This window comes from Etheostoma cragini, chromosome 2, assembly GCF_013103735.1.
Source record: "Etheostoma cragini isolate CJK2018 chromosome 2, CSU_Ecrag_1.0, whole genome shotgun sequence".
Taxonomy (NCBI): Eukaryota; Metazoa; Chordata; class Actinopteri; order Perciformes; family Percidae; genus Etheostoma; species Etheostoma cragini.
In genome coordinates this window covers 5,872,454-5,895,099 of record NC_048408.1, presented here as the reverse complement: position 1 = coordinate 5,895,099, position 22,646 = coordinate 5,872,454, and the positions used below count along the sequence as shown (strand labels likewise).

General features: G+C 41.5%; 2 protein-coding genes across 10 annotated transcripts in view; both read left to right on the top strand.

Moving 5' to 3' along the window:
• LOC117954934 (fibrous sheath CABYR-binding protein-like) overlaps positions 1-22,268 on the top strand; it is a 27,084-nt gene extending 4,816 nt beyond the window's left edge. For 2 of the 9 annotated variants that reach the window (XM_034889023.1, XM_034889025.1), the window contains exons 2-8: positions 6,817-6,905; positions 10,760-10,857; positions 13,791-13,863; positions 15,934-16,485; positions 19,240-20,109; positions 21,813-21,875; positions 22,168-22,268. In XM_034889023.1, coding sequence (XP_034744914.1) covers positions 6,833-6,905; positions 10,760-10,857; positions 13,791-13,863; positions 15,934-16,485; positions 19,240-20,109; positions 21,813-21,859 — 1,713 coding nt within the window. In that variant the 5' untranslated portion in view covers positions 6,817-6,832 and the 3' untranslated portion in view covers positions 21,860-21,875; positions 22,168-22,268. Of the gene's footprint in view, positions 1-6,816; positions 6,906-10,756; positions 10,858-13,790; positions 13,864-15,933; positions 16,486-19,239; positions 20,110-21,812; positions 21,876-22,167 lie in introns of all 9 variants that reach the window. The other 7 variants (XM_034889020.1, XM_034889021.1, XM_034889065.1 and 4 more) reach the window with 6 other exon arrangements.
• LOC117955022 (ras-related protein Rab-33B-like) lies at positions 1,531-3,095 on the top strand. Its single transcript, XM_034889126.1, has 2 exons — positions 1,531-1,754; positions 2,532-3,095. The coding sequence occupies exons 1-2, from the start codon at positions 1,621-1,623 to the stop codon at positions 2,848-2,850; spliced, it is 453 nt and encodes a 150-aa protein (XP_034745017.1). The 5' UTR covers positions 1,531-1,620; the 3' UTR covers positions 2,851-3,095.
• Positions 22,269-22,646: the final 378 nt, after the last annotated feature.

Here is a 22,646-nt window from a genome sequence, read left to right as displayed (position 1 = left end):
GCAGGGTAATGCTACAAAAACAAAACCAAGCAGGGACTGAGGAATATGAGAGGACAGAATATTCCAGTTTGACTTCTGCAGGCTATTCCAGAGTGGCTGTGCTTTTAACTGGTTTTATTGTGTTTTATACTGCGTTAGTGTCTCCTATGGGAGCTCTGAATCAGCCTATCAGGATGGATGACATAGCCAAAACCTTCTTTCCCGATATAGGTCATTTCAAACCTTGGATAAATACTTGACAGATGATGAATACGGAGCATTTTCTGTTCTATTAAGAACTTTGCACTGTGAAGATAACATGCAAAGAATATTGATGTAATGCAGTTCCACCGCTTTTTTTTTTTAACATCATGATAGAAACAACATAGAATATTGTAAACAATAGATATCTTATAGCCTTTTGACAACATTTCTCATCATATAGCCCAGCCCTTAGTCCAAGGCCCCCACCGTGCAGTGTGGCTCTGCCGAGGTATTTGTCCCAGACAGGGTCCTCTGGATTAAAGAAAATCAGCAAAACCAATGCCGCCTGTAAATCACTGTGAGGATGACATGCTTGATTCCAGTGGCATGTTAGCGGTTACATCAGCAGCCTCATAAAGCCATTTAACTCAGCTCTGACTTTGGAACCGTGTCGTGTGAACACATGGAAGGGACTGGTTTATTCCGTGATTCTATATTCAAACTGTGGGCGTTTAGTAGCTTGTGCTACTTCCTGAGTGTTTTGAAACAACCACATGACAGGGGAAGTGTGTCAGTGGTGACAGGATTTAGTTTATAACTTTAGGGTAGAGGAGGTTTTCCAGCTTTGCCCCCAGTACCTTCAATTAATAATGGAATTGGACAAATCCCTGTCTTTCCCAGAGTGAACCTGCAGTTTAAGAAACATCTGAGGTTCCTGAAATGTAAGTGGATGATGATCCAAAGTGTGTTTAAATGCAAAGTGACTTGCCATTTTACCAGAGCTGTTTAATTAGACTTCTGGTGCAAGTCCAAGTCAATCAAGCCAAGTCTCATGGAAATCAGGTCACAGGTCTTCAGGTTTTTGAAGGCTGACAGATTTGGTCAGATGACACGGCATTTGAAGGTTTTTCCTTTCGTATCTGTGTTTACAGGCTTTCATGCAAAGTCCTTTCCCAGCTCAGACCTACTAATCAAATGGATAATGTGTTATTGTGTTCAGTGCCTTCATTAGACCAAAGAAAGGTGGCAGTACCCTAATTCAGCAGTTCAATCACATGATCATCGCATGTGTTGTGTCTTGGACACACAGTGTATTGTATTACGTTGTACATTTATGTTGTCTCCAATGTGTGTAATTTTTTGATTGGACAGCATTAGATTGGTGTTATTCGCACAGAGTATGTTGTATAAGCGTGACAGAGAGCGTTGAGATCAACTTGTCTGCTCTTTTTTTTCCTCTGTGATGATTCACTGTGTGTGTGATTCATTTTCCTCTTCGTGCCTGTCCTCTCATTCATTTCCTCTTTACCACTTTTTTTTCTGTCTCTAAAAACACCTCCAAATCTGTCCATTTCTCCATTCCACCCCCCCCCCTCCCCTCCCAACCTCCAGCTCCAGCTGTGGGACACAGCAGGACAGGAGCGTTTCCGTAAGTCCATGGTGCAACACTACTATCGCAACGTCCACGCCGTCCTCTTCATATATGATGTCACCTGCCCTGCAAGCTTCCGCAGTCTGACTGCCTGGATAGAAGAGTGCCGGCAGAACTCCCTCGGGCAGGACATCCCCAGGTAGTCTCGCGTTGCCAGACCTATCTCCAACTTTGGAGTCAGGTCTGGCTACACCACACATTACCTTCCAGGATAGGAGACAAAAAATGCACTGGGTTGTTTGCATTTCTTTAAACCAATCCCGATCGTCTTGGGCGGGGCTAAGCTTGGGACACAGAGACGGGGGTCCTGCAACAAGGTCTCGGGAAGGAACTTGTTTTGATGGAACATTTGGACCCTGCAGAAGAAAACGCCACATACTGTACAATATTAAATGAAGTTTAATACTCTGTTGACACAATACAGTAACATGATACATAGTTAAACCTTATTAGCTCTTACCAGTGTATCACCGTGTTTACTTCAGCCATCCCACCACTCTGTCCCAAAATGTCCCAGTTTGAGAGTCAACGCCGTAAATATATTCTTTATAATCCTTCCCCGAAAGAATTAAGCGGAGCGGCCTTGTTGCATGATCCAAAGTTTTCTTCAAAATTTGCCTTTTTCAGCGTGGGGCTTTCTAGCTTGAAGTTTGTTGTTGTTGTTTCCCAAAAAGAACAGAGTTTAAGAACGGGAACACACAGAGAGCGGATTTTCGTTGATTCAGACTAGTCCCCAGGTAACTGCATCTGCTCGGTGTGTGTACTGCTACTCACTGAAAGGACAGAGTTTGAGTTATTTTTTTAAATCAAATTGATCATTTGTAGTCCACTTCCAGCGACCATATTAGTGTTTTGTACAGCTTTTAATATCACCATCCTCCAGTTAGTCCCTTTCCACTGGCCTTTCTCCTGGCAGGTTCCTGGTGGGTAATAAGAGCGACCTGCGGGACCCCAGCAGGGCCACTGGCCAGGTGAGCCAGGAGCTGGCGGCCAGCTTTGCCAAAGCCCACGGCATGATGTCTTTTGAGACGTCGGCCAAGAACCCGCCAAACAAATGCGGCAACGGTCGACTAGTTGATGCCGAGGTGTCGTATCAGCAGGATAAAGTGGAAGACATCGTTGCTGCTCTTGGTGCCAAACTGAAGAGACCTTCAGTACCAAGCTCCCCGGACTGCGGCTCCTTTAAAATCCTCAACAAGAAAAGAGCCGAGAAAGAGCTATGGACCTGCTGCTGAGAGGCGTTTCTCTTTTCAGATGGGATGTTTTAGCTCTTTATAGGTCTGTGATTAATGTGAACATGTGTTTGGGTGAGGAAGCGAATGACTGTGATTGTGTGTATAATAATCAGTTTTGGACCAAAGACAAAACAACAAATGTTACATTTGAAATACAGCTGCTGTTACTCAAACACCAATCTTAAATGTGGAAATTCTTGTATATTTGTGATATTATTAATGCAAAATAAAAGACTGTGAATGTATTTGGTGGAGGCTCTGTCCCGGCTCACTATATGTTGCGCTGTACATGAGTAACATTAGGACAGTGGTGTGTATAATGATTAAGGATGGAACAATCTAATCCTGGCTGTTAAGAGTCTCCCACCGCAGGACTGTGTCCAGATGGACAAATCATCACATTTTTGAAATGTCACGCACCGTCCTGCATGAGCAGTGTGTGCGGCGCGCATCACATGTGTTGAGATTGTGCGTCCAATCGATGACTCAGAGGCCGTCACATGACGAGGGAGATCCTCTTCTGCTGACAATATAGATCCTGCAACAACCCGGGGGAGGGGGGGGTTGTGTCCGTCATGTTGATGCAACATTCAACAGCCAACTGGTAGATGTCTTCCTCTAGGTTCAGGAAAGACAAAAGCAAATTACACCCCTTAAAATACCCTTCCAATGGTTGAATCCAAGTCCTGGACAATAAGGATCTTCATGATTTCAAAAGACAATCATGGACACTGAGGACCCACAGACCTTAGTACTGCAATGTAACCTGATTTCTTCTTGTCCCCCCTGTTTACCTTGTCATATGATGTCTGATAAAAGGGAGAAAAAAAGTTTGAAAAGTGGAAATAAAAGAAGAGTTTTTTTGTGTAGATAAGAAATCTCTCAACAAACTACATTTCTGACTGTTGACTTTGAACAGCTGTGTTTGTAGAAGCGGAGTTGGGGTTTCTGACACATCTTCACCTGCTTCCAAAGGGGCATGGAAAAGGGAAGAAGTCTGAAGCATACGGTTCAACTTCTGACAGTATGGCCACTCTCACAGTGATTTCCGCTGTACTGTAGCTAAATACAAGGCTTCAGAGACCGCCAAAAAGAGGCGTTCCACTAATTTCACACATTACTCTACTCTCTGTGCTACGGAGGTCCTATCGTGGGAAAAGTACGATTTCCATGGCCTTTTTTATTATAAATCAGGTTTACAGTGCTCTATAAATACTGTGAAAGTATCAATAATCCACAGAGAAATAAAAAAACATGAAAGGATGGATCCACCCATTACATGCCTTGTACATGGCAAATGGTTACAAACTGGTTGTTTTATGGCGTGGGGGATATTCAATATTATGTTTATATTTTAAAAGAAAGTTCTTTGACGTTCATTGTTTGAGAGATTAACCTGAGTCAGACCGACAGCAAAGATAGAAATTATTTCACACCCATACAGGGCTCGTAGTATATGGTAACGGTATTGTATATGGAAGGCAATCATGTTGTTGGACCAGCTCTAGTTCAAAGGCCTCAGAGATGTCTTTTTGCACATTGTTGCTGACTATTTACATTCCTTTATGACCACAGTGTACCTGTCTTTTAATCCCATCTGTTTCTGGGTACATTTGGTAGAGTTTTGCCCCGCTATATTGCACTCTATGAATTACCTTCAATGGAATAGGACTAAACCCAGCGGGAGGTCGAATTAACTGGGCAGTATTGCAGGTGGAGTTATGGGAGGCGTCAATGATTCTAAAAGACTGTCAGGAAGCTCAACACCCTACCCTCTGCCACCAAGAACTCTGGACTCTAACCCCCCCCCACCACCACCACCACCTTTTACTTGTTGTACGTGTCCTTATTGCACCGTCGGTCAGTGAGAAACTTATATCATTGCTCTGTATGTCTGGCACATATGGCAGAAATGACAACAAAGTTGACTTGACTTGACACAGCAGGTCCTCTGATAAACAGTTGTTGGAGAAAAGAGTAGTTCAGGAGTTTCACTAAAACCTGAGCTTTTAATTGTGTTCTTCTGAGTTTTGTTGTTGTTTTTGGATCAGGCTGTCTTGTTCCTTGGTGCAAAAGCCAAATGTGACACTAGGTGGCAGGAATACCATTTATTGGTTTGATTTTTTACAGTAAATTCACCTCTAAAGACGTCCCAACACTGTCTCTATACATTATTTTACCATGTTTTTTTTTTACATGGTCTTCTACGGATTGGATATTTATATTCCTGCCCAGTACTTAACAACATGTTATGTAATAATAAATCAACTAGTGCTTTGAGACAAACCGATTGGAGTGGCTTTCTTCCTGTGGTATGCTGTTCTCCTGGTTAAACCTTCAGCATGCTCACTTTGGCTGATTCAAGTCTTCAGATCTTTTAAATATTTCAAAATGTGTATTATAAATAATCTGAAAGATGGCATTTTTACTGTCTGAAAACATCTGGTGCTGGCACGTTGATGGGTGGAATTAATTAGCTATATAAGAGAATACAACACTTTGTCATTTTGCCTCGGGCAATCAGAGCTCTTCCTAACAAAAGCTCTTGGCACAGTGTGTGTTATGCAAGCACAGTTCACTGTCTCTTTGCATGCCACCACATGGGACTGTAATCCACTTGAGAGCAGTGTGAGGGATGTCTGATCCGCCACAGAAAAGGCAACATGATTTCCTCTCATTATACAACATGTTGTGACCAAGTCATCTTTGCTCAATTCCCAATTTAGTCTCAGGTCATTTGGTCCGAGTCTCAAGCAAGTTTTAAAGTCAAGTCACATGTCCAGTCGAGTCTTTAGTCAAGGCAAGGAAGTCCCAAATCAAGTCCCTTTTATTTACACCCAAGATCAAGCACTCTTACCTGTATCATCTGGTCTTTAAGACAGGATAGGGTGTAGCAGGGTCCCAAAAGACAAGGTAGGGGTAAGGGTCTTTGATGTTACCATCTTGTTGCCATAGTAAGGACTTTAATCATCCAATCAGGATTCACAGTTAGCGCTGGGTGGCATACATGATAGTTAGATAGAAAGGTAAAAACATTAAATTATACTATAGTATATTCAACAGCTGACAATCTAACTTCTGAATACACAAAAGTCATCCGAGTCATCACGCCTCAAGTTAAGCCTCGAGTCATTAACTTCCAAGTCCAAGTCATTCATGTTTTTGTCAAGTCAAGTCATAAGTCATCAAAATGGTGACTCGACTCGACTCCAAGTCACCAAGTCGCAAGTCCACCTCTCTGCAACATGTCACATACTAAAACCTGCTCAATCCCCAGACAACTTAAAACACAAGTACTAGAGATAGTATAACCTGTATACATATATCATGTCATGCTGTTTTACCAGCTGATCTGGGTGGGTGGCTGAACTTTAATGCAATATCTACATTTCCCATTATCAGCAACCATTCATCCAATGTTCCAAATGCTCATTTTGTTTACTAATCTGATATTATTTTAAAAAACTAACTAGAAAACATTAAACAACCCTTTTGCAATTATGTAAGCACATAATGTAATCTGGAAACTGCTGCCCTGGTTAAAAAAGCAAGGCAACTGATCTCAGCTGGGATTCTGTCTATAATGGAGTCCAATGGAAATGTGTGAGTGACCCCAAACTTTTGACCGGTAGTGTATATGTAGCCTATATATAAATATATATGTATATTGTTTGACGTAATTTTAATAGTTGTACTGACAGTATGAATCCATACCATCACAACATTGAATAATAATAATTGAGTAGTGATGTGTTAGACCAACAGAACATCCCGGACATTCTGCCGGTGGGCCACTAGGGAGCGCGCTGGTGTCCTACTAATCCTTTTCTGAAAGGGGGGGGGGGGGGGGGGGGGGGGGGGGTGTCCTCTCTGGCATCAGCATTAGACAGCAGCTGAGTGCTCCGACCTTTGCAATCATCTTTAAAAGCTGCCGGGAAGCCTCTGCACACACACGGACACACACAGCTGATACCGGGGCAAGATGTTCTGCAGACGGGCAATGCAGAGAGTGGGGCCGCTGGCACGGAGGGCTTTCAAACCGACATCCAGAAATGGCGAGTATAGCCTCGGGTTGCCCGTTAATTAACGACTTCTGATTGGACTTTACAGGATTCGTCGTCAAATGATAGAGCAGATCTGTCCCGTGCGTGTCCTGTCAGTTAAAGTGAAAGAACCAGGCTAATTGAAAGGTTTTCTGAAACACATTGTGTCTAAAGCGTGAGGCTACTCATAAGGCTAAAAACTCTATGAATTTTTAGAAGTTCTGCAGCAGAGACTATTAATACTTTAGTTAAATATGAGACGTATGTAAAAGTCCCATAAAGAGATCCTTTTATTGTTAGTTCTGGTCATTGTGCTGAGCAGCAGGCAGAAGGAGGTGTGTCCTGCATTTGGGAACACATCGTTCTTGCACATTATGACAGAGCGCCTCACACGCACTGCAAAAAACTGTTTGAGTTAAGGTTTTATAACCCAGCTGCATCAAATGCATTCTATTTTATTACACTTATTCAAACCTCGAGCGTGTTGTCAAAAGAAATAAAGACTTACTAACTCTTTTTTTTTTATTATATTTTGTCATGGTTACATGTTGTCTTAGGATGTATTAATTGAGCTGGATGACATGGAAAGCAGACAACATGCCCCTTTTAATAAGTCACCCCCTTACATGAAAATCATTCAAACAAATTGCATTTACATAATACAATAACAATTTACATGTATTACACCTGAATCAACATGAGGATTTATTTGACTTGTATGCATTTGTATTTTACACCTCACTCTGGAGCGTGTAGGCTACATGCAAAGTGAACGGAGATTTGAGACTCTCTCATTTTGCCATGTGGAATTCACCCTAAGGGCAAAACTGCTTTTTTAATTTCCTGTTTAAAATAACAAAACTTATTGTGGACATATGCATGTCCTGCTGGTCTGCATAGTCCCCTCCTTCCCTCCCTCATTCTGCCTGAGGACATGTCCACTGACAGACTGTAGCAGGAGGGCATACATGTTGATCATACATGTGTCATCATATAGCAGCCCTCTTGTCTGTTATTGCCTGGCATGTGTGTCCATTTTTACAGGCTTGAACATCGCTGGCAGCAGGGATTAACTGCTTACCTGTATAAATAAACTGGGCATGGCCTTGTCCCTGCTGTGTCATGGTATTAGAGGAGGGAGGACGGACTGATACGTTGGCTCAGCATCCACACCGGGACAATGTCTGGCTCTATTTTTTGTTGTTTTGTTCACATAAAATTAATAATACACTACCACTTGTAATTTAGTGGTACCATATTATATATGTAGCTTCAGCCAGTTATCTTATCTTAGCTTAGCGTAAAGACTGTAAACTGAGTTAAACCGTAGCAGAATCTGCCATCAGTTACTGCTTGGGGCCAAGAAATAATCTGGCACATAACCCTCTGTGTAAAAACACTCCACACTTTCTTTTTTGGATGAATTTAAACAGCTAAGCTAGCTAGTTTCCTGCCTCGTTCCAGTCTCTATGCTAAGCTAACCACCTGCTGGCTCCAGTTATACACTTGTGAACAGATTCGAGTGGTATCAAACCTCTTATCTTAGTCTTTGCTAGAAAGCAATTTTAAAAGTGTACTAACCAAAATGGGTAAAATTCTACTACGTTTTAATTAGTTTCCTAAGCCTTTTTTTTAACCTAACCTTAACCCTTCAGAGCTAGCTGCACTTTAGTGTTGACACTTTGCAGTGTGGCAGTTTTGTTTGGTAACTAGTGTTGTCCTATGGCTGCAGCTTCCTTTACTGCAACAACAAAATATTGGCCATACGATAAGTTGCTTTGCGGTATCACACCACATTCTGTAACCACCACTGTAAAGAGTAATTGTAGGAGGCGATGTTGCATTCATGTGGTTGTTGCTACTGATGTTGTTTAATCTTTAAACTACAGATGTTCCAATACCATTTTTTTCCCTTACCATGGATGGATGTACCAATATGATTGATATCTGTGTTGTATGGCCTGGCTTAGGTATATATTGATACTGATACGGCAATAGATAATAGATAATAGATAATTTAGATAATTTGTTTATTAGTCCCCAATGGGGAAATTACTGCACTACACTCTGTGTACACACTTTTTGTTAGTACTCACACACAGGCCTGAAATACACACACATGCTCAGGACCTATACATGCACTATACATGGAGAGATGTCAGAGTGAGTGGGCTGCCAGCTGAACCAGCGCCCTGAGCGGTCGGGGGGGTACGGTGCCTTGCTCAAGAGCACCTGGCAGTGAACTGGCATCTCTCCAGCCACCAATCCACGCTCCCAACTTTTTGGGTCCATACGGGGATTTGAACCAGTGACCCTCCGGTTCCCAACCCAACTCCCTATGGACTGAGCTACTTAAAACAAGTGCTACTGTTGACCTGTACCTAGAAAACTTTTAAAAGAAAATCACCACGTCGTCCAGTAATAATGGCTACTGGGCATTTATCTCACCTTATTAATAATACTGGATAAAGGGTTAGGGTTTTACTCAGCTTTTGAATGTCAAGTACTGCGTTTCACTTGTTTTTTTTAAAGACCGCTTGTACAAAGTAAGATCCATGCAGTGGTGCCCCCTACAGTTACACTTTGTGATGGTAATGACATATTTTAACATTGTGCATTATCATGTGCCTGACATTAGTGAATGGAATATTTTATTGGTCTTGTAAATACACCGTCTAGATGGTGGAGATGGAGATGTTGACCCTCCTGCAACACCAACTCCTGTGTGCATTTTTCTTTTTATTATGAGGGAAAACGATCAAGCTCACTTCAGGTCGGAGATGGTCAGCTGTCATTTTAAATCTTTAATTGATGAAAGGGATTTCAGCAATCTGTAAGTCTGACTGGTTAAACACATTGTGAATGCAGCAGGTGTACACTCATCCATGTCTTTTTTTAGTATATAGATGCAGGTTGTCAGTGGAAAAGTTACAGGACGAGTTATGATTTGCCTGAACATACGTGTGAAACATGGCAAGGACTAAAAGGGGCGAGGCTTTGCTATTCATTGTGTTCTTTCATGCTCATGTTGCTGAGTAACACATGTGCATGTGCACACAGAGGCGGCGTGGATCTGGCCAAAGACATTGAATGTACTGAAACTGTGCGCATGCACACTCTTTGGTGTGTGTGTGTGTGTGAGAGAGAGAGATCTAGGTTGAAAGAGATTAGGCTGAGGCAGTGTTTGGGGTGGGGGGGTATTTACAGCCTCCTCTGCATGCACCACTGGCAATCCTTTAAACACCAGCAAATATTTTAGAGTGTCACAGTCCCAGTCGGCACCACAAACAGTAGCCTATTAAGAGGCATTTGACGGATCCTGACGTGTGTGTGTGTTTGTGTGTGTGTGTGTGTGTGTGTGTGTGCGTGTGTTAAGGGATTAATTCATATGAATTCAGGCCCACTAGATAATGTTAAAGTTGTTAAGCAGGAAGTGTTTCTGTGTTTGTATTGGGGATTTACTTTAAGGGACAGTTTGGTGTTTGGCTTGGCCGTTGCTAAATCTTTCCATCTCCTCTGCTACAAATGACCTGGGCTGTATTTTGTAACTGGATTAAGGGATGGAGACATGTTGACAACGCTATCAGAAATGCACTAGTCTTTGTGCCAAGTTGTATTTCTGATGGGCCAGCTTCTGGAGTAAAACACCCACAAATACTTACTTTGGATCCCATGATGCAAAAAGGAAATGCCCTGCATATGTTAAGTCAGTGGTTGAATGAAGGTGCACCCAACTCATCCTAGTCCAAAATAGTCATTTACTGAGTGATATAAATTTCAGTAAATGTAAATCTCTTTGCTGAGGGTCAGCTGTTGTCACATTTCCAAACTAACCCTGTAACTCTGCCCTCTGTGTCTTTCAGCAGCTCCAGTGCGACACATGGCCTTCGGGGTTCCTGGTGGCTCCAGCAACATGGCCTACTTTGTTTTGTGTGGAGGAGGCCTCACTGCTGCAGTAGTCTACGTGAGTATCTTTTGAGATTTCTCCCATCCCAGGTTCACCTGACGTCCAAGTCTGCGTTATTACCATTTTTGTCCATTTTGGGTGGAATTTTGTAGTCATCAGACCAAGCCCAGCTCAATAGTTCTGACCGTTGGTCTGGGGAGCCAGCTCTGTATTTTCTCTGCACTAGAGGCGTGATCAACGGGCAAAGTTCAAATGACTCTGTACACAATTAGATAGTCCTTCAACCAATCAGACCAATGATCTGGGTGATGTAGAAGAGACAGTGGCATCAACGGCTTTGCTGCATTTTGGTGGCCGCTATGTTGAATGTAAACAAGAAGCTGCTTGGTTGCTTCTCTGTCGTCATCGTGTTAAACCCGCCAATAGCATGCCAGGTAGATAAGCCAGTTTGTGATTGGTTCCTGCAAAATTGTGAACTGAAGCAGGAGAATTAAACGTGCAGGTTTTCAGACTGAGCTGCAGGGCCAAATCAATTCACCGGCAGAATGGGCGGGGCTTAATCAGTCTAGGAATTTTGCGTGTTAATAGGGAATCCCTTTGTCCTCTTCTTATTCCACATTGTAAATTTGTGATTTATGTTAAGTTGACTTGATAATGTTAAACAAAGTGTTTTATAGTTTAACCGGGCGTTCATCGGAGAAACATTTTCCCCAGTAAAAATGTCATTCATGTCACTTCATGCGGGAAGCAGAGGTTGGAAACCGAGGCTAGATTTTACGTAGTTTTCCAGTTGTTGACGCGTTGTTGATATCTGACGTACAGGAACACGGCCAACAATCATTCAGATGTGTTGAATGGTTAGAAACCTTTCCTAGATATAGACAATTCACTTCGTACATGTCATATATTTTGCCAACGTCCACAATCTATTTAGGTTGTAGTCGTCCACTGGTTTCATCAGAGTAACTTAAATTAGTTATAAAAGTTGTGTGCTATTACCAGTAACAGGTACACCAATTCAAGTCAAGAAGGCCTATGTTTTGAGCTCTTGTACAAACTGTAATGAGGAAAGTAATGCATAATTGAAGTGCTTTGGGATGTCCTTTTTGTTGTTGTGGCCTCCATGTTTTCACACACCTGATGCTTTAGGCTACGGCCAACAATTGGTGGCGGTAATGCAACAAATTGTTATACCAAGCCCCAATATAACAGAAAAGAAGAACACTCCTCTTGACCATGGGAACGTTGGGAGTTGGAAAAACAACGTAATCACAGGGGCGGCCCCTGATATTCCCCGGTGGCATTTACACTCTACTGGCATGCATAATACTTTCCATACACTTATTAATGTAAGTGGACATCATTCCCAGAATGCATATGTGAATTCACAAAACACCTGTCTAAAGTTTTGCTGTCCGCTTCTGATTCCAAACCATAAAGATCAGCACTGGCTAAAGAAATCTAAACTTTCAGGTCTTTTTCTGTGGCTGGTTCATTTTTATTCACTACACATTGGAGACAGAAGTTTGAAGGAAGTTGTAGAATTCTCTTTGACCAGAGTGAATTTCTGGCCTGGATTATATCCCAAATCACTAAAGATGAACGCGCTAAACAAAAAGTGTGAGCTGGACTAGGAGGAGAGACCCAGCTCACAAGTCTGTCTGAGGTAATTAACATGGACTCAATACTGGTCTACTTCACAAAGCAAAAAGTTATTTTTGATTAGTTTAAGTTGCTGACACTCCAAGATCGTCTGCTGTCGTCAACATCAGATTAGCTGCTATTATATATTCTTCTTGTCCTCACATAAATTCACTCTGTCTATTTTCTGTGGGACAGTTATCATCAAACTACTCCTACACTGCTAATAGATTGACACATTCCGATCTATTCTAAACTTTGGGATAGGGTTACCTCAAAACTCTTTAGCTCTCTTTAGAAGACTAACTCTTCTTTAGAAGATCCTTAGATCAAATACATTTGAGAACCTGCACGCTTAAATATTCTACACAATCAAATGGGACGTACTGTATGCCTGTGTGGTGTTGATGTGGTCAAAAATAGTTTGTGCTTCCGGGTTGCACCCGAGGAACCAAAGATTGGTTCCCATTTGTAACGAGGGCACTAATTGGCTCTTACACAAAATCGTCTCATCAAGTATGTAGTGTACAGTGTGGTGTTTTGGCTGGTGTCAACTGTGAGGCCTTGTGTTGTCAAGACTTTTGACACTTTTTATCAATGTTTTTAACTTTCTCTTATGTTTTTGTCCCATTTTTCAACACTTTTGACTTTCTTTTCAATGTTCATCACTTTTTTAAAAACTTTTTCAACACTACGTAACACTAACTTAGCTTTAGTTTTACAGTTATTTTTGGGATTTTTGGTCAATAAACTTGACTTATAGGAAATTATGTTTGAGTTCGGAAAGCAGAAATTAGGAATTATTTAGACTAAAATTAAAGGTATGGATGTTGATGGAAAATCACAGACTGGAATATGTCTCTTTTTACTCAATACTATTTGGAAACCACTTCAATGTTTTTTTCAATTTCTATAAAATTGAATAAGACACTTCAAAAATAATGAAAGTAGAGATTTTTACTTGCAAAAGAGCGTTGTTTGGAATCAATCATGTTACTTTGGGTAATTACAATTGGGTAGTTAAAAAGAAAATTGATATAGGAAAACATCCTATATCAGCATCTTATATATAAAGCATCCTCAGGCCAGACTGGACTGTTGGTAGCAGACAACACCACAGCTCAGACATGGGAAGGGACATAGAAGGTTCTTTGTGCTTTCTACAAACAGTAAACGGGTACAAGTCTGCCCAGACACAAAGCACAGGCTATATCAGCTGTGTTTGTTCATGTCAGACAAAATGTCAGTGTAAGCTGGCATTTTGTAACACAGCTACCATTATCTACTGTTATCCTTTTTTTGGTGTGTGCTGGAATGTAATGCGTCCACGTCTGCCCTCTTTCTCTCAGGCCTACAAGACAGTCAACGGTGACACCGAGCGCTACGAGGACAGGCTCGGCAACATGGGCTCCACAGCAAAGGGTCAGTTGCTGACACGAGTCTAAACATAGTTTGTAAATTACACAATTGAAAATTTCAGTGTCATGACTACAGTAAATTACTAGAGTACGACTTTGTTTAGTCCTTAGCTGCTAGGGAACAATGGTGCTTCGAGCTAAATGCTAACATGCTTACAGTGCTAACGTTTACCCATTGTCCAATTAATTAATTAGCATGTTCTTCATCTTAGTTCAGCATGCTAACAATGGCTAATTAGCACTAAACCCAAAGCACATTAGTTTTGCAGGTATTTGGACATAAACCAAAATATTGACAAAATGTTTGACGTGATGATATGTAGGCCTACTGTGAGAGCAACAACAAGCTGTAGTCAAGTATATAGTGTGTGTATAACGAGCTGATTGTAGTATTCAATTTGTGGACTGGGTGTCTCCGAAGCATCACAATACTTCATTCAGAATGGTTTGACACATATTTCGCCTTCAACAAAAATGGGGCCCCACCTGCGATAGACTGAGAAATGGAAAGCAGATTATCTTGCTGTATTTCCTAGTTGGTTCTGGCTTCACTTCACAACTATCAAACATCAAACACGGTAGAATGATCACTCTCAATAGCTTTTATCTTGCCTGTCTGTTTTGATTTCTGTCTGCAAATTATTTGTCTATTCAGCCAGTACAAGCCCGGAGAGATCCTGGCTCCGCGCCCAGCGCCGCTAACTAGCCTGTAAAGGGGATAAGCGGCGGCAGCCACTGGTTCAGTTTGCGTGCATGCTCACTGGAAGTGTTTTTTTTGCTCAAAGAGTATAAAGCTCTGCTCCCGCCAGTGCTGGAGAGCGAACCGCTCTGGCTTTAAACTGGCCAGTGATCACATTATGTAATCAAGCCAAAATGTCCTGGAAACAAAGTCACAAACATCTTGATAGTTATTACAGTGATTGTGATCAAGGATCACATTGTCCTGACACACTAATCGGAGTACACATCACTCACTGTCATTACAGTGCAGTTTAGTGTGCTGCACAATCAGGTGGGTTTGTTTTTGTTAGGCTGCTTGAGGAAACCAGCTTTTTATGTTAATTTTTTTGAACTGTAGTATCTTATTTTAGACTTGTATTACGTTGAACCAAGTCGTTGAAGAACCAGTTTCCAGTAATATCAAAACCCTGTACATTATTGCTAATGGTTGTAGTATGCACACTCTAGACAAGAGGAAGTAATGGGTACTAATTTAATTTATTTGATTAGCTAGCTTTTTTAACTAGCATGCACGTAATCAGATTCTTGTTTCACTATTTCTACTTTTTTAAATGTTTTTAATCAGTTGGTTACATTAACTGGAAGATGACATAAGGTTCCTCAGAGAGAGCTAACTTTCACTAAGGCATGCAATGCAATTTTTTTCCAATCAAACTCATTTTTCTGACTACTCCGTGCAGCACAAAAGTGAAGAATAATTTGTGTATCCACCCAAAGATTTCAGATCTGCTCCAAAATGTAATGGGCTACAGCCACTAGCCACTGCTACACCCTTCCACCAAGTTTTATGAACGTCGGACCGTTCTTTTGCCATAATACTGGTGAAAAAAACCAAGACGAAAACATGACCTGCTTGGCGGATGTAATTATTGAAAACATCAGCTGTTGGTTCCAATAGGCAGACACACTAAAACATTATTTAATATAGAGGAGTTTCCTTATAAAATAGTGTTTTTTATGTGCATGGTGTGTTACTGATGAGCACTTTTGGTATTGTTACTGCAAATGCCAGCATTCAATTATATATTATTTGTAAGGGTACTGATGGAACAAAATAATCATCATTTTTCAGATACCAGAGCTTAGGCATGGTAATTATTTACTGTGACAGAAAATGCAATCAATGAGGATAATAAATATTTTTTGCAGCTTTGTTTGTTAATGTGGTCTACTGTACTGACTTGCACTCCTTTCTGACCTATTTGCATTTTTTTTAAACATAATTCTCATCCTACGTTCCTTTTTTTTCTGACGCAGATAACAACTAATGAAGAGAAGCTAGTCAAATTTTTCCCATTTTATTTATCTCTGCTCCCAACCTCTAAATGTGCAGCTCCTGAGGCAGAGGCAGCTCCAGAAGTAGCAGCTGAACCCGCCCTGCTGGAGGAGGCAGCCCCCACCGCAGAAGTTGCCGAAGAGGTGGTCGTTGAAAAGGCAGTCGTCGAGGCTGTGCCTGCTCCTGCGGAACCAGTAGCGGAGACCGCCGCCGAACCGGCCGTTGAGGCCGTGTCTGAAGAAGCAGCCGTCGTGGCCTCGGAGGTGGTGGTTGCTGAGGCTGTAGCTGAGCCGGTAGTCCCAGAAGAAGCTGCTCCGCCTGTAGAAGCAGTTCCTGAAGCTGTGGAAGTGGCTGCCACAGAGGAGACCCCAGCTGCAGTTCCTGAAGCTGTGGAAGTGGCTGCCACAGAGGAGACCCCAGCAGCAGTTCCTGAAGCTGTGGAAGTGGCTGCCACAGAGGAGACCCCAGCTGCAGTTCCTGAAGCTGTGGAAGTGGCTGCCACAGAGGAGACCCCAGCTGCAGTTCCTGAAGCTGTGGAAGTGTCTGCCACAGAGGAGGCCGCGGCAGTAGAGGCCCCTGCAGCAGAAGCCCCTGCGGCAGAGAGCGCTGGTACGGCAGCAGTAGAAGAAGTCCCTCCCGCTCCCCCCGCTGAGGCAGAGACTGGCTCTGCAGCCCCCGAGGCTGAGGCAGCCCCTGTTGCAGAGGTGGCTGCATAAAGCTGTGAGGGTGCAATAGCTGCCCAGAAAGTAGGGCTAGAGTCAGTTGTGCTGTGTCCCAAACCTCTGGCCCTGGCAAAAAGGACTTATGAACCCCTATTTTGATTAATAAAAAAAACAAAAAACACTTCTAGTTGGATATTAAATACCATTTGGGGGTTCATCAGTCCAGTTTTTGGGTGCCTTCCTTCCCTTACCCCAATCTTCAGACCCAAACGAGAAGCATTCGGCTGTGTTTAAGATTCAGTTTGGAAAATTTAGTTTCTATAGGATTTTTTTATAACGACCAAATCCAAATTATGGTTTGGCTGCTATACAGTTAGTAAGACTGTGATAGAACTGAGCTGATGAATGTTCTCCTTATAATGGTATTCTAAGTGCCCTTAAAACATGACATCCTGGCATTTTCTTCCTTATCTAAACGTGTCAGCACGGTGAATGAATGTAGCCCGTTTGATATGTTGTTTAAGTTGTCTTTTCTCGTTCCAACGTTATTTGCACTTGGTCTTCTGCAAAGCAAATGCTTCCTTCCAGCTAGAGCCCATGAATCTTTGCGAAAAAAGTAGAGAGATGGACCACTAATTCTGTGTATTTCCTGAACTATCTCACTGTGAAGTTTGACCAAAACACAGCTCGTCAGCTCTGGTCCAGTTTTTTTAATCATGTTTGCGTATCTCCTCTTTCCTATTCGCTTCATAATGACCTTCCATTCTCAAATACAACTTCTACTACTACTACTACTTACGAATTCAACAGCCATGTACAAGATGTTTTTTGCAGTGTTAACTCTCTTTGACATGTTTCTTTACTTTTATAAATGTGAAATCTTTCAGGGAACACTACAAAAAATTCATACATCTGTCTTTGAGCAAGTTGTCGTTATGGTTAATAGTTTTCAAACAATAAAACATTCCTGGATGAGAACGAAGTGTCTCAATATTGGATTTTCTTTAAAGCACTATGTGTACATGGTTATGTGGTAAAAGTATGATTGAAACGGCTATTTAAGGTTTTAAATTATTTGCATTTATCACAATTACGAATACAATTTTTAGAATAAGAATAATTGAATTTTATTTGTCCAGGGTGGTAGTTCAGTGACTCCCTTAGCTCCTTGCTGCTTTGATTGTATACCCTGACATGCAGTAAATATTGTACCAATTATATTGTAGGTGCAACACACCCACTTCCTGTAGAAAACTTCATTTCCTGAAGAATCCCTGTGCCATGTTCCTGCTCCTGTGCCTTCAGTCTAAGTATTAGAATAAAGATTTGAACAATCTTAAATCCCACTAATCCAGAAGCAACATGCCTGTTTTCTGTGGCAGCAGGTCCTGCTCAACAAGTTGGAGGGAGGCGTGGACCTTGCTCACCAGTTTTTCTTTCTAAATTCCCTTGATTGTCAAACCAGATTTGTGTTGGCTTTTTAATTGGAGCGTAGTTTAAAGCAGTCACCCAGAGAGAGGGGTTAAAACCAATCCAAGATCAAAATGCTTGTTTTAGGGTGTCCTGGTGGCTCATGGGGCTGGGATTGTTGGTGACAATCCAGAGATGTTTACTAACGACATACAAATGTCATGTAAAGTGAAATAATTGAACGTTGTGTGGAGAACGTCTTCATTAATGTCCATATAGGGTTTATCCTAGTCTTAAAGTCAAGAGTTAAGGCACTTTTTGTATTCAGATGTAGTGCTATTAAACAAATTGTCTCCCAAAAGTGTAAGTGCTCACCACACTCTATCTCAAAGCTTTCAAAGTGCCGTGTTTTACACGTTTTTTTCTATAAGGATTATACCAGCAGAGGGAGCAGGAACTGGGCAGGTAGTCTCCTGTAGCTTCTTCCCTGAGCCTGTGGTGACTGTAGACCATGCAGTGATAGACACCTGCTCAAGGTAAGTGTAATTTACACAAAACACCACGGCAAAGCCCTGTTTAAACCAGAATCAGGGCTGCACATGCCTTGTGCTCACTGTAAGGTGAATGGGAAAATAGTCTACATCTAATCCTAGTTTTACATGAGGGGATTAAACTTGGGCTGCAACAACATCTCTTAATCTGGCAATTACCTTAACCCAAAGTTAAGTGCATGAAATGTCAACACATACATCACAAGTTTCCAGAACCTATTGTGATTTCCTTAAATGTCTGTCATTTTCTGACAAACAGTCCAAAACAGGAAGATATTCAATGTCCAATTATTTGATACACAGAAAAGCAGCAAATCCTCCCATCTGAAAAGCTGGACAAGTCAGTATTTGGCATCTTTTGTTTGATTACATAACAAATTGTGTAATTGAAAATCAAAATAGTTGCAGATTTATTTTCTGTGTTTTCACAAATCAATTAACCGATGAAATTGTTTCAGCACTAAAATACATAGTCAAGGTCCTTGTGTAGGAGGGGGTTTGGTCTTTTTAAAGAGAAAGCATCATTTGATAGAAAAATGCAATGCTCTAATTTCTGTTACATCATATAACAGTAATGCTTCATATGGTGCCAGCTTCTAATGGAGTTTAAATCAGTATATATTTACATGCACTTGAAGCTCATTTATACTCAAATATTCTGAGTTGTTGTAATGTGTTAACTTATATTCTATACTGTATTTAACATCTCAGCCACTACTTCCTGTCCTCCTGTCATTCAGAGTATATGCCCGATCTGCTCACAGCTGTGAAGATCTTGGCCGGCTCCACAGTTGAGATTGCAGCATTGTCTGTTGGTGACAAGAGTCTATTGAAAGCCGTCCAGGAACTAGAGGAGAGTGGAAGACGTTTGGACTTCACACCAGAGGTGGTGGAGCCAGAAGTCCTGGAAGCAATCCCAGAGGTGGTAGCTGAAGAAGCGGCCGAAGAGGCGGCGGTTGTAGTGCCTGAAGAGGAGCTGAAGTCTGCTGAAGCTGGTGCTGATGCAGAAGATGCAGAAGCTCCAGTTGCTGAACAGCTGGTTAAAAAGGAGACATCTGCCTCTGTAGCGGCAGAGGAGACAGAGGCGGTGGCTGTATCTCAGTCTGAAGAACCTACAACTTCAGCCCCGACAATGGAGGAGCTGGGTGAGGATGAGTGGGAAGATCAGGCTGTGTCCTCCACAGAGGCCTTGCCTGAAGATGCTGCTCCCGCTGAAGATGCCACACCAGAGAAGGAGGCCACCACTACCACCGCTGCTGCTGATCCAGCGGATGCGACATCAGCAGGTGAGAGGTCCCCTGCGGCTGAGACATCCGTTGAGGAGGCAGCAGCTGAAGCGTCCGCAGACGAGACACGCGTTGGAGCTGCAGGTGTTGTGGACACGACTCAGCTGGCTGCAGCCTCCTCTGGGTCGGACCTGGAGGTCCTATCAGCTGCTGACGCAGAGTCTGCATCAGAGATTGCAGCACATGAGGCCAAGCACTGCCACGCCTGCCACTCTGCTCCATCAGCAGCGGAGGTGGGGGCGCCACCTGCTGCTTTGCCCATGGAGGAAGCTGTGGATGTAACACAAGAAGTCCAGGAGGAAGTGTCACTGGTGGATGGACAAAGTAAGAACATACTCAATGAACTGCCATCCAAAAGCTTTTTGAGTACCCCATGCCTACTTTAGTATTATTTATAATTCTACATAATAGAGACAGTGGTTGTTTTTTTTAAATGTAATGAAATAGTAGTGCAGAATAAAAGCCTCTTCATTGCCCCCAAGGCTAATATAAGATAAATCATACCCAACATTTTAAGCTTGTTTCCACCTGTCAGACAATACATATTATACTTACACAATTGTCTATTATAAATAGGGTGAGCCAAGGCTGCTCTCAGATCTGATTTTTATTATCGTTTTGCCCAATAGACAAAATAGTCTGACATCAAAAATCTTTGTGTGGGCAAAAGAGTGACAATTTCAGACGCTAGATAGCAACAAAATACATCTTTGTCACAGCAGACGTACTGACAGGTGAAACTAATAATAGTGACATTCCATTTCGGTGCCTCTTGACATGGCTTAATGATACATTTGAATGGATCTTGAATTTTAATTTTAATATTATCCATTCCACTTTTGCTTTTCATGCTTTGAGGAGCTGTAACTGAACTAAGGGCGCAGACATGGATTTGTATGTTTGAATATATAACATAAAATATTACCTAAAACACCATCTAGAACTAGATTCATCTTCAATAAAGGTTTTGGAGTGGCTGCAGGATCCACTGTCAACCTCTCCCAGAGTTATTGTGGAGGTGAGCAGGTTCTTCGGTTGACTTTTAACAGGTTTTCTTTGTTGTAAGCTGACATTTATGGCTAACGTTTGGCAACCCCTGCACCGAGCAGGGATTGTAGCCTATTCTGTGTTCTGTCCACTGATCATGGTCGCTGACAGAACATTGACTTGGCTACAACCCCCCTCCCTACATCTGCACATAAAAGGGCCTTGTTAATTGGAAAGCTCTCAGATCCTAAAGACTCTTCATTGGTGGTTCTCAAATAAGGACCACCTAATTAACTCACTTGTTGTCCTTGGGTCAAATTTGATCCGTTTTCAAAGATTTTTATATCAGAAATATGTGTTTCTTTCTAACAAATTGCTTCTAAATAGCATGGATGGTTCCATACATAGTTAGTTGCAAGGCAAAATGAATGATCAGTTAAATTGCGGTGTTATTTAATTTTATAGCATTTGAGAAAAAAGTTTAAAAGTTTGAAAACAGTTATTAAACTTTGACAGCCTGTGATTATCCATTAACATATGTTGCTCTGCTCTTACGTAGTCAAAATAATTCATAATTTTCTTTTGTTTAACCAAGAAATTAGGCATAATTCAATGTGACCATGAATTCCAAGGATCTGTGTAAAACTAGTGGCAATAGTTGTGTTAGTTGTGTATATACTAGTGGTAGTAAAAAAAAGAAGCTCTTAGCTGAATGAAAAGTTGGAAAAAGGACCAAAAACATAAAAAAAGCAACACAAATGTCAAGAAAGTGGTCATTTTTTCACAAGGGTTAAACCTAACTGAAAACATATAGACTGAGCTTGAATCGTATGTAAACAAAGATGTTAATACATCTTAATTGTTACTTTATATGGGCATATCATTATTACAACACAGTAAAGAACACAATGGGGCTATATTTATTGCAGTTCTATTTTACTACTGAAATAAAATTACATACAGTACATACAGTCATACATATAATCTGAGTCTTCCTTGTGTTAGGCTCTGACCACATGTATTTCTGCCTATATCCACAGAGCCCAGGGTGTCTATCTGGAGTGTAAAAAGCTGCTCAGTGATGTAATAGTACAGTTAAGAAGGTAAACTGTCAAAAGCAGCACAGCTAGAATCACAGCTGTCTTTGTAGAGCTAGAGACAGAGTAGAATGGACATCTTCAGGATAGGTTACAGATGCTCAGTTCATGAGGCCAGTGGCTCATATACAGTATTATTACACTTTTCTTTGCTCTCTGTTGAAGTCCTGCTGCCTATGTCCATTCTACTTATTTAAACTCTAGGATATGAACTGTATGTTGCAAAGTGACATGGTCACATACACTAAGCGTGTGCATTTTTACCATACAAACCGGTGGTGTTGTTGTTTTTTTTCAGCCACAGAGACTATGGTGGTGGTGACAAGCCAGTTATGACATGACAGACAGTGTGTCGTCCACAACACTCTCTCATCTGTCAACCGAGCCAGGACGGCTGATGAAAACAACACGAGGACAACTCACCACTGGTTATACTGGCTGTGTCCTTTTCAAATGTTACCAGTTTGTTATGTTTCCCATCTGTTTTTGATCAATCTTTCTTAGCATTTGTGAAATGATTGCCATTCTGTCACTTGTCCTATAGGTGCCCCTGTTGCAAAGCTTTTCATGTCAAGTTGAATGGGACACAACGTTAAATTGTAGTTATTTCTGTTGTTGTAGGCAGTAAAAGGAGTTTGTTGTTCATGTAATGTTGTGATAAACTGATTTTCATATATTTGCTTTTTAAAAGGTGATATCAATAGTATAACCATATTTAATTTTGTAGTGTTGTTGTTCATGTTTTACCTTCTAAAACAAGATAAATTATATTCAAGT

Coding starts and splice junctions, on each gene's coding strand:
- LOC117955022 (XM_034889126.1), top strand. CDS start 1,621: ATGGTGCAACACTACTATCGCAACGTCCACGCCGTCCTCTTCATATAT. Junction 1,755..2,531: donor CTCGGGCAGGACATCCCCAG/GTAGTCTCGCGT, acceptor TTCTCCTGGCAG/GTTCCTGGTGGGTAATAAGA.